Source organism: Elephas maximus, chromosome 8, assembly GCF_024166365.1.
Source record: "Elephas maximus indicus isolate mEleMax1 chromosome 8, mEleMax1 primary haplotype, whole genome shotgun sequence".
NCBI classification, from domain to species: Eukaryota; Metazoa; Chordata; class Mammalia; order Proboscidea; family Elephantidae; genus Elephas; species Elephas maximus.
The window spans coordinates 28659559-28672253 of record NC_064826.1 but is presented as its reverse complement, the minus strand read 5'-3'; the positions used below and the strand labels follow the sequence as shown (position 1 = coordinate 28672253).

The window sequence follows — 12695 nt, the reverse complement described above, 5'->3', positions numbered from 1 at the left end:
CTCAAATTAAGATTGCTGACCACATCAGGGCTTTGTAATTTTATGCTTAATGAAACTGATCATAAGATGTTACAGAAAAGGAATGGCCAAGAGTCTTTCGAGTGAGGAGGCTGATGATGTGAGTTTATATATTGGTTCGTGTGATACTGAGAGTGAAGTGAGGTCCATTATTTGGGTGATGCTAGGTTTAGCAACTAGGGCTATATCTCCCCTCTAACAAGCAGGCTGTAGTGTTTCAAAAGCAGACGGATTCATTTCTAGCTCTAAATGTTTTGTAGGATTAGCAGTCCCTAAAACCAGGATGCTGTTTTTAGTATCTGGAGCACTGAAAACTACTGAAATGGCTCTTCTTGTAAAGCACACTGGGGCATTTTCAGGCAAATTTGAATGGAATCATAATTGTACCTGAGAGACATAGGCGGAGGGGAACAATTATTAATTTCTTTGATTAGCTGGTTCTCCTCTTTCCTTGTCATTAATTTTTTTTCCTTGTGGATTATATTGAACAGTCTTGGGAGGAGGCCTGACTTTTTAAAGAGAAAAGGCATGAAATTCTTTAGATCCAGTGCGAAAAAAGAGCAGTCCACTAAGGTACAATATGGTGGGTGTATCACTTTTAATGATCGTTAAGTGTCCAAAAACCAAAACAAAACAAAACTTTCTTTACCCCCCCAGGTACTTTCTTATCCTCATAAATAGAACAAAATTGAAATGTCTACTCTCTTTAACAAGCTAATAGTTTTGCTGCAGTTTTAGTTTTTTTGATTTATGAACACTTCCTAAACATTTATAATTAATATTATACTAGAACCCTGGTAGAGCCCTGGTGGCACAGTGGCTTAAGAGCTTGGCTGCCAGCCAAAAGGTCAGCAGTTCGAATCCAACAGCCTATCCATGGAAACCCTATGGAGCAGTTCTACCCTGTCCCATAGGCTCGCTATGAGTCAGAATCAACTATATGGCAACGGGTGTAGTATGGAGCCCTGTGGGGCAGTGGTTAAGAGCTCAGGCTGCTAACGAAAGGTCAGCAGTTAAAATCTACCAGTCACTCCTTGGAAATCCTATGAGGAAATTCTACTCGGTCCTAAAGGGCGGCTCTGAGTCGGAATCGACTCCGCGGCAACAGGTTTGTTTTTCTTGGTTGCTGTATAGGATCACTATGAGCTGGAATCGACTCAATGACAATGGGTTTTTGGTTTTCTTATTAACAAAATATATCTCAAAATAGGATGATTTTTTACTTTTGCTTTTGTCAACATATAATAGAAACAATTTAGATGTAGGTTACCACAGATTAGGATTGTGGAAGGTGTATTAGGATTGAAATAGATTTTAAGTGTACATTTCCTTTCTCCAATTTGATGTTTTAGAAATATCCTAGGGTTTGAATGTCAAGACCATTTTATATATGCATTCTACTCTTGCCACATAGATGAAACTTTTTGTGTGAAGTTAAATATATATGTGTTTATACACATACACATATATGTATACACAGTCAACCATTGTTATCTGTGGGGCATTAGTTCTAGGACTCCCACGGATATGAAGATCCATGGATGCTCAAGTCTCGTACATAAAATGGCATAGTATTTGTATAAAACCTATGCACGTTCTCCTGTATGCTTTAAAACATCTCTAGATTACTTATAATACTTAACACAATGTAAATACTATGTAAATAGTTGTTTAGGGAATAATGACAAGGAAAAAAAGCCTGTTTCCTTTTTTTTGAATATTTTTTGATCTACATTTGGTTAAATCTGCAGATGCAGAACCATCGGATATGGAGGGCTGATTGTATATGAGTATGTGCGTGTATATATATATATGCCGACTGTTGTCGAGTTGATTTCGACTCATAGTGACCCTATATATGTATATACATATGTATGTATATGTGTATATATATATGTGAATGTATATATATAAATCTATTTGATGGCAGTGGGTTTTATATATACATATGTGTGTGTATCTTTATATATCTACATATGTGTATGTGTATCTGTATTTAGATATATAAAGCTTTCAAATGGAACACAGGTGGTTGTTGTTCAAGTCAGTTTTGACTCATGGAGACCCCATAACCATATGTGCAAAGTAGAATTGCTCCACAGAGATTTCAAAGCTATGACCTTTTGGAAGCAGATGGTTAGGCCTGTCTTCTGAGGCTCCTCTGGGTGGGTTCAAATCACCAGCCTTTCAGCTAATAGTCAAGTTTGGTATGTATTAAAAATGACTATTGAATGACACAAGGTTGGTATGTATTCAAAATGACTATTGAAATGTTAAACTGCAGAAGCTTATCATATACAAGCCGGCTAATGGAAGTTACAACTCCCTTGGTGATATTCCACTTGATAATGATACAAATCTTATATACTTTATGATGCACACAAAAATAAAAAACACTAGAATATAGAAAAGCATTATTTGGTTTAGCAGTTAAAAATTTACATGTGTATAAAAGGTTGATTTATCACAGATGTATAACCCATCATCCTGGAATGTTTTTACTTTTTTGTGCCAAGTTTCTTAGTTAACTGCTTAGTTTGGTGTTAAATTATGAAATGGAGTGGAGATGATATTTCTGGGGTCACATGTCTCCATGGTTATGTCATCTGTGGCTCTGTGAATTCCAAAGACATGCTTTGGAGGAAAGAGCCCAAAAGAGGTCATCGGGTGGAGGATGGGGAAAAAGGAAGGCAGAAGGGTGAGAGCAATTGCTTCCCTTGGCTTGGCTGACTTTTTGAACCAAATGTTTTGTTGGTCCTCAGTCAGTTAATCTTTCTGACCTAAGGCCTCACAGGAAAAGTCATCTATCTGAGAGGACACAGCAGTCTACCCTTCTGCCTGTAATTTGTACAGGCTGTACTCTGCCTTGACAGCTTCTGGCCTATTAGTTCAGTTATTGCTATCCTTTTTACTGGGACTGTTCTATTCCATTGGTTTTCTAGGATAGGACAGCATGACAAGGGCTGCTCTGAGCATCTGCAATGACAGCACATTTGTTCTGGGCCCTTTACAAAGTGGGAGAAGTACCTGCTTCAGTGCATAGTTGTTATGAATTGAATCATGCCCCACCAAAATATTGGGCATATGTTGTCTTTGCTATGTTAAGAGGCAGAATTAGTGTAGGCTGTGTCTCTTGAGTCAATCTCTTTTAAGATATAAAAGAGATTAAACAAGTGAGCAGAGCAGAGATGGCGGAAGAGAGATGCCAAGCCACGTGAAGATCACTTAGGAGCAGAAACTCAGAAGAGACAAAGACCTTTCTTCAGAGCCGACGGAGAGAAAAAGCCTTCCCCTAGAGCTGGTACCCTGGATTTGGACTTCTAGCCTTCCAAACTGTGTGAAAATGAATTTCTGTTTGTTAAAGCCACCCACTTGTGGTATTTGTGTTATAGCAGCACTTGGTAACTAAGACAGAATTTGATACCAGAAGAGCAGGTTGCTGCTCTAACAAATACCTAAAATGTGGAAGTGGTTTTGGAATCAGGTAATAGGTAGAGGCTGGAAGAGTTTCAAGGTGCCTAATAGTAAAGCCTAGATTGCCTTGAAGAGACTGTTGGTAGAATGACGGACATCAAAGGCAATTCTGGTGAGGGCTCAGGGGAAGTAAGGAGAGCTATAGAGAAAGTCTCTATTGTCTTAGAGAATACATATGGCACCAGCAAACAGAATGTTGTTCGATATGTGGACTTTAAATGTGCTTCTGGTGAGCCTTTAAAAGAAATTGATCAATATGTGATTGGACAATGGAGGAAGGGCAGTGTTTTTGTGCAGTGTCAAAGAACTTGTCTAAATTACATTCAAATGTTTGGTGGAAGGTAGAAATTGTAAGTGATGAACTTGGGTATTTAGCTGAGAAGATTTCTAAGCAAGATCTTAAAAGGGTCCTATGGTTTCTCCTTGCTGCTTATAGTAAAATGCAAGAGGAAAGAGGTAGACTTAAAAAATAAACTGCAAAATGAAAACAGACGTAAAGATTTGGAAAATTCTGTCGTACAAACTATACAGATGTGTCCTAGAATTTTCACCAAGGATGTGGCTACACAGTCTTTTGTTAAACAGATTAAGCCTGTGACTGATGGCTCTAACCAACTACCACAGCAGAAAACCCATCAGTTTAGACTAAAGGGGACAGAGAAAGAACAAAAGGAAAGAAAGCTGTCTGCCTATTGGAATTCTATAGGCAGGAAACGGGGCAAAGGAGCTACATCTGTTGTCCTCCAAGAAAAGAAAAGAACCAACCCTGGAGAAGCTCAGAGATCAGCAGAACTGTTGGAAGGAGCACGGGAAGCAGGGTTGCATCAGTTTCAAGGGTTGAGTCATGGCCTCCTAGGTTTAAACGATTCAGTTCTTCACCAACTCAGTTCAGAGTATGGAGCTGCCATTCACAAGTGCCAGGGGCATGGGCCTCTGCCCAAAGCTGAGGGGGCAAGGCTGCCCATGCCCAAGGGGCAGAAGAATGGAGCCTGCAGGGACTGAGGGAGGTGGGGTCTCCACTCAGATGGACTAGGAGAATGGGGCCACCCAAAGCCAAGGGAGAAGAGTTGCTGTCCTAATGGGCCTGGAAGGCAGAGCTGAAGCCCAGAGTTGAGGGGCCTCCTCCTTGAATCCAGAGAGCACGGCCAACACCAGAATTTGGAGGGTGGAGCCATTGCCCAGTTGGTATCAGAGAACAGAGCATTATTTTCAAACCTTGAGAGCTAAAGTAATTTTTTCTACTGGGTTTTGGACTTGCTTGGTGCCTGTTATCCCTTTCCCCCCGCCCCCCAGTTTCTTTTGTTTGTAATGGAAATGTCTACCTTGTGCCTGTTCTACCATAGTACTTTGGAAGCAGATAACTTGTATTAGAAATCTAGACATTTCACATGTTCACAGATGAAGAAGAATTTTACTCCAGGATGGAATATGCCTAAAGTCTTATCTATATTTGATTTAGATGATTCAGAAGATGAGATTTTCAACTTGGAGTTGATTTAAGACTTTTGCAATGATGTGATGGGATGAATGTGTTTTGCATGTGTCAAGGACATGAATTTGGGGGGTGCTAAAGGGTGTTACGGATTGAATTATGTCCCCTCAAAATATGTGTTATAATTTCTAACCTCTATGTTTTATTGACTATGCAATGTCATTTGACTGCATGGCTCATAACAAATTATGGGTAACATTGCAAAGAATAGGAATTTCTTAACACTTAGTTGTGCTCATGGGAAACCTGTACATAGGTCAAGAGGCAGTTTTTTTAACAGAACAAGGGGATACTACTTGGTTTAAAATCAGGAAAAGTATGTGTTAGGGTTGTATTCTTTCACCACACCTATTCAGTCTGTATGCTGAGCAAATAATACCAGAAGCTGGACTATATGAAGAAGAAGGGGGCATCAGGATTGGAGGAAGACTCATTAACAACCTTCATTTTGCAGATGACACAACCTTGCTTGCTGAAAGTGAAGAGGATTTGAAGCACTTACTGATAAAGATCAAAGACTACAGCCTTCAGTATGGATTACACCTTAGCATAAAGAAAACAAAAATCCTCACAACTGGACCAATAAGCAACATCATGATAAACGGAGAAAAGGTTGAAGTTGTCAAAGATTTAATTTTACTTGGATGCACAATCAATACCCATGGAAGTAGCAGTGAAGAAGTCAAAGATGCATTGCACTGAGCAAATCTGCTGCAAAAGAGCTCTTTAAAGTGTTAAAAAGCAAAGATGACACCTTGAAGACTAAAGTACACCTGACCCAAGCCATGATGTTTTCAGTCACCTCATATGCATGGTAAAGCTGAACAATGAATAAGGAAGACCGAAAAAGAATTGATACCTTTGGACTATGTTGTTGGTAAAGAATATTGAATATACCATGGACTGCCAAAAGAACGAACAAATCTGTTTTGGAAGAAGCACAACCAGAATGCTCCTTAGAAGCAAGGATGGCAAGACTATGTCTCACATACTTTGGACATGTTATCAGGAGGATCGGTCCCTGGAGAAGGACATCACGCTGGTAAAACACAGGGTCAACAAAAAGAGGAAGACCCTCAACCAGATGGACTGACACAGTGGCTGCAACAATGGGCTCAAACATAGCAGTGATTCTAAGGATGGCACAGGACTGGGCAATGTTTTGTTCTGTTGTACATATGGTTACCAGCTGGACAGCACCTAACAACAACAATAACAACAGGTAGAATTTAGTCCTCTCTCTTGAGTGCTTTTCTCCAGAGAAAGAATGATGATTAAAAAACAAAACAAAACAAAAAAACCAACAACCACAGACCTGTGGTTATAATCTCATTTGGGTATGGGTTGTCTTTGCTGTTAATGCGACAGGATTAGTGTACGGTGTGTTCTGAACCTATCTCTTTTGAGATATAAAAGAGATTAAACAACAAGCTAAGAAAGAGTGATGGGAAAAGAGATGCCAAGCCACATGAAGATTGCCAGTAAAACTGAGTGATCTTTGCCTTTTGTGGGGAAAGTTTCAGTTGTATTTCCTTTTGAAGCATTTTCCAATTAAGATAGTTACCCTTATGGGTTCTAGATACTTTTGCAGTGCTGTGTTCCTTTCCTGCAGCCCATCTCAGGAATTCTGCTTGGAAAACTTCAGGGTTTTATGAAAGCCCTTCCTGTTTTCTTACGTTTAGCCTCTGAACTTTCTCTCCTTTGAAACTGAGAAATGTAGATGTCCCTAAGGAACACTGGTGGAGCAATGGTTAAGCGCTTAGCCGCTAATCAAAAGGCCTGTGGTTCAAACCCAGCAGCTGCTGCAAGGGATAAAAGACCGGCAATCTGCTCTTGTAGCGATTACAGCCTAGGAAACCCTATGGGCCAGTTCTACTCTATCCTATAGGGTCACTACGAGTTGGGATTGACGGTACCCAACAACAAGAACAAGATGTCCCTAAGGTCTAAGTATACCGTATTTATAGCTTTTTCTCAATTCCCAGTGCAAAAGAATGTAAGAGACTTAAACTCTTGCATCTTTGTAGACTTTCCAAATGGAGTATTTAGAAATATTGCTAGTGCAGAGTCACAAGAATGGGTTCTTTGAACCTGGGCTTTATTCATACAGGACCTGGTCGAAGCTTAGCCCTGATGTAGCTTTTATTGGGAGAAAGAAAGTTGGCTGAATAAATGAGTTGGTTTAATGAAATTGTAAGGGTTAGAGAATATTTGATCCATGTATTGTTTTAAAGGACTTAAAATGAATAATTTTTTAAACTACAAATTATTATTGAATTGATAAAATCTTAAAGCTAAAGGAGACCTTAGAGAGAACAATGACTCTGAATGCTTTATTTTACAAAGGAGTAAAGTGAAGCAAAATGGTGTAGTCAAGGCTACGCTTCTGTTAAGTGCCAGAAGTGGGACCACAACCCATGGTTCTGGTTTCCTTCCTTCTCCCCACTTCAATTCAATTCTTCGTCTTTAGTTATGACAGCAGGACACAGTGGAGAAGCTGCAATACTTTATGAATTAAGAGTGAATTAATTTGAAGTAGTCCATAATGTGTCTAAAGCTGATCTAATTTTCAAGCTAATTCACACTGACATCTTTCTGTTGTTTTTAACAATGCTTTACCATTTTTTTTTTTACCATATTTGGTATCATTTCATCTATTCAGTTGATAATAACTAGTTAAGCAAAATAGACGTTTACAAGAAAAGGAATTAAGCTCTTTTGTATCCTTTCTCCTTTTTATAAGTTAAAAAATATATTACATTTTTTAATGATGTTTATAAATCTAAGAACAAAGTTTTTCTCAAATAAAATATTGCAGTAACTGGGTTTTATATTTGGAAGTAATTAATGCACTTTAGTATTAAGGGAAGAGTATATTTGAAATTTTGAGACAAGTTCAGCACTGAATTACCACTAAGTGTCTATCTGATAGCAAATGACTACGAGGGCCTTTGTGGCTTTGGAGTTGAGTTGAGTTAGAAGTATGTTTAGTGCTATTTCTTGTCAAAGCAAAATGTGCAACTATCAAGCTATTTTTTTTTTAATAAATTTGCAATAAAGACATAAATATTTCCTTTCTTTTCTAGAAAATATTATGGCTTTTAAATATCTCAAAGTTTTCAAACATGTACCCAAGTATTTTAAGAATGTATAAGGACAAGTTTTTATTTTATGTTATCAAATATAAGGACAAGTTTTCATTTTATGTTAACAAATAAACCACATTAGTATTTAGTAGAGAATGTTGACCTGCAGAGATTTGGAGGTAAGGTTTGGATGGTGTAGAAAATACTTCATATATATGTCCTTTGGGTTTTTTGCTTTTTCTTTGCTTCAGGGTTTATGTATGCATAACTCTCGAATCTTTTACATTCTTTTCAGGTAAACATATTACCAGAAATACAGCATCAGCTTTGCAGAAAGGAAGGATTATGCCAAATAATTAGAAGATTTCCAGGTAATCTTAGGTAGTCTCCTTTTGCATAAAAATGTGAGCTATATAGCCTCCCTCAGCAGACACTAAGTAGTGCAACTCCGATCAGCATGTTTAGCTCCTTTTCTAGAAATTCCACTATCACACATCTTCCACAGTTCAAGAGATTTTGCTGATGAGATGACCTTGATGGTAATGATTACAAATGTATAACATTGATATTCTTTTAATTTGCCTTATATCTTGCAAGATAAGCATTCCTTTACCTTCTTTGGTTGTCTTTAAAATAATTGCTGCTTTTTAAAAAGAAGTGCTTATTATAGTACTTCTTGGTTATATAAAACTTGGGATTTTTAAATAAGTATTTCTTCATGATTAAATTATTCTGACAAATGTGTTCTCCTTTGATGGAATGCCCTCAATTTGTCTGTGTGTTTTTAAGACACGATGCTAAATGAATAAATTCTGAATCTTGACTATATTACAAATTTGGGAGAAAAATGACCATGTTAAGTTTTCGTATAGATTCCCAGAGTGAAAAAAAAAAAAAAATCAGAAGGTATATATAGAAGCCTTCATGGATGAAATAAGCCCTCACATGAAATTATAGCCTACTTTAAAAGCCATCAGTGAAAACGTTCCTCGAATTTCTTGCTTAAAATCCATTTAATATTTAATAACCCCTACCTCTAGAAAGCGTTTTATTATGTAATTAAAATTTAGATCTGCATAACTTTAACTATTATTTTTTTAGTATATGTGTTCTATTGGAATCAAGGAAAATAATGATATATCTTAACCCACCAGCTTTTCCATGGGGTTTCTGCTTCCACGCCAAACATAAATCATTTCGGCGTGTCCATTATAGTGGCTAGAGTCTTCTACCATCATTTACCAGGAATTAAAGTAAAATAAAAATACATCGGCAGTTCGGTTTCTGATTTTAGATACTTATCTAAAACAAGCAATATCTATTTAAATTTGGTTCTGTAGTTATTATTTTATATAACAATGTAGCTGAATCCATAATCTTTCAGTGTTTTATTTATTTATTGCAACACTAGCTGGATTTTTTTTAATATGTATATATAGATCTGTAATGTTTTTGTGAGAAGCAATAAAATAATTGCTTTCATTGATACAACTTTTAATAAATAGCCAGAAATCATCTCGTTAAGACAATCTGAAAATTTTATTTATATTTTGGGCAGAGCCTACATATTTTAAAGTGTGTTTTTCTTTGTTGCTGTTTACATTTCAAAATGGTTGACTCAGAAACATAAAACTTCTGTAGCATCATAGTTAGCGGAATAGAATCCTAAGAGTAAAAACCTGTTTATAGTCAGAAATGGATTACCAATTTTAAAAATTTCCCTCAGAACTCTTCTACAAGTTTGTATTTTGATTCCAGAAAATTGAGTTTTTTTTTTTAATCTTCTTTCTCTTTAAACATTTTCTATTCTCAAGAACATCTGTAGGTTCCAGACATATATAGTCTTCTCCTTGTTCTCATGTCTTAATTTTCTATTTATCTCTCTAGACAAACAAGATAGTTTCACAGAATATACGGACTTTTTAATGGAATTATTTTCCTGTCATGCTATCTTTCTTTAGCTGAAGATAATTTTCTTGAATGTGTAGCCTTAAAGGAATCTCTCTACAGCATAATTTTCTGATTTAAGCTTTATAAACAATGGCCTTTGTTGTTGACCACTGTTATTAATATATGGTGTGTGGTATAAACTCAGTATTCGTAAGACTAAGAATGTTTTAATTGCTATGAATAATGAATATAGATTAGATAGCAACATGTCACTATCTACATAAATAATATTTTTAAGATGGTAAGATAATGAAATTACACATAATACGACCAAATCTAGCCAGTCTATTTAAAGCCAAAATGCCCTGTGCCGTTTTAAGCTGTGCTTCATTTGGAGATAGAAAGAAGTACAAATTCTGAATCCAGATATTTCAACTCTGCCACCTATTAGCTGTGTGACTCAGCTACAGGGAATTTATTTATTTTTTAATCCGTAAAGAGAAACTGGTTTTAAAAATATAGATTTTGTATCTGTATATATGCATGTGTATGTGTGTGTGTGTGCATTTAATTTGATTTGAAAAATAAAACATACTGTATATGTAGTGAATACTTAATTCTCAAAAAATGGTAACTGGATCATCCTAGATTTGAAAAATCAAGCAAGAGAGACAGGCCTCAAAATATTTAATATTTCCTCTCTTTTCATAACCAGTTATCACTAAGATTTTCTTTCCACCAAAAACTGTGAAAGATCTGAGACTTACCCAACTTCTAAACGTACAAGTCAGTCTGTCATAGTTTTTTTGGTTGCTGGCCAAAGACTTGAGCCTCCTGGGTCATAGACAATGACTTTATTACTCACAGCAACAGCAGCCCCGAGTATTGGCATTTGCACTGGTTTCCTGAGCCCCAGTTTCCACAGGAGATGAAAAGAGGGATAGGTGACACCTCCAGCCTCAGAGGTTTGTATTTCAAGAGAGGTGCCCTAAACTTTTGGAGTCTGAACCTTTTATAATGGGCAGTAAGCATGCTTGTCCCTTGTTCCAGAGACATTATATATATATTTTTTGTTGTTGTGCTTTAGATGAAGGTTTACAGAGTAAATTAGTTTCTCATTAAACAATTAATACACATATTGGTTTGTGACATTAATTGCTAACCCCACAACATGTCAACACTCTCCAGTTCTCAACCTTGGATTCCCCGTTACCAGCTTTCCTGTCCCCTCTTGCCTTCTTGTCCTTGCCCGTGGGCTGGTGTGCCCATTTCGTCTCATCTTGTTTTATGGGCTTGTCTAATCTTTGATTGAAGCATGAACCTCAGGGGTGACTTCATTACTGAGTTAAAAAGGTGTCCGGGGACCATACTCTCAGAGTTTCTCCAGTCTCTGTCAGACCAGTAAGTCTGGACTTTTTTTGTGAGTTAGAATTGTGATCTATATTTTTCTCCAGCTCTGTCCAGGACCCTCTATTGTGATCTGTGTCAGAGCAGTCAGTGGTGGTAGCCAGGCACCATCTTGTTGTGCAGGACTCGGTCTGGTGAAGGCTGTGGTAATTGTGGTCCATTATTCCTTTGGACTAATTTTTCCCTTTCATCTTTGGTTTTCTTCATTCTCCCTTGCTCCAGATGGGGTGAGGCCAGTGGAGTATCTTAGATGGCTACTCATAAGCTTTTTTTTAAGACCCCATGTTCCAAGTAGGACGTGGAACATTTTCTTTATAAACTATGTTAAGCCAATTGAGCTAGATGTCCTCCAAGACCATGATCCCTAACCCTCAACCTAGTAATTTAGTCCCTCAGAGAGTCTGGATGTAGGGAGACATTATTACACTGGACAAAAAACAAATCTGCCCTTTGCTCCAGTGTAAATCATCTCTATCTTTCAAGGTTATTTGCTGTATAAATCCTCTGAAAAGATAGTTCAGAACAAAGGTAGACAGTGCATCTGTTGGCAAGTTGTGAAGACACGTGAGACTCATGGAAAAGTGTCTCCCAGCAGTTTCAGGGAAGAATACCTGACAAGTCCTACCTCTGAAGCAATGTGTGAACTTGAGCAAGACTTAAAACCCAACAGTGTTTTGTTTTTCTTATCTATAACAAGATGAGGTTTGGCAATAATCGATAATACTGAGATTTCATGATCCCACTGTTTTTCCCCATACAGACAAGTTATCCCAGGCTTTATCCTAAATAGTAGGTGCTTAAGATAAAGCAGTAGGTGGGGATAGGGATGCCACATTGGAAGTGATGAGTACACTAGTATATGTAGTTGGGACCCATGCAAATGAGGCAGGACAAACAGAGTTTTGACCAGATGCAGAGGAGCGATTGAACGCAATATGTAAAGCTAATGCAGACTGTTCCATTCCTCAGCCAAACAGTGTGCACCTGACATTAGATTTGTGACTCATTTCGAAAGGCACAAATCCATGGAATTTTTACTGGCTAGGACAAAGATTTATTTTTATCTTGCCATTTAATGCTTTGCCTTTTGAAAAGAACAACCACAAAAAAGTATCAGAATTTTTAGTTCGTCCAAACTTGTTGCTAATGTTTTTGTTTTTTGTTTGTATTAAGTTTTATGTGTGTGTTTTATATAAAAATGAACATTTTATTTCCCATATTTGGAATACAAGTACAAAACAAAACATAACAGAACTATGTAGCTTGGGTTGTGAGTTGTTATTTTTGTTCTTTTTCACGCAGCATCCTCATCCAAGAAGTCCTGGTTA

General features: G+C 37.2%; 1 protein-coding gene across 3 annotated transcripts in view; it reads left to right on the top strand.

Moving 5' to 3' along the window:
• Nucleotides 1-12695, top strand: part of CPED1 (cadherin like and PC-esterase domain containing 1) — a 307531-nt gene that overhangs the window by 77727 nt on the left and 217109 nt on the right. For all 3 annotated transcript variants that reach the window (XM_049893865.1, XM_049893864.1, XM_049893866.1), the window contains exon 5: nt 8366-8441. In XM_049893865.1, coding sequence (XP_049749822.1) covers nt 8366-8441 — 76 coding nt within the window. The remainder of the gene's footprint in view (nt 1-8365; nt 8442-12695) is intronic.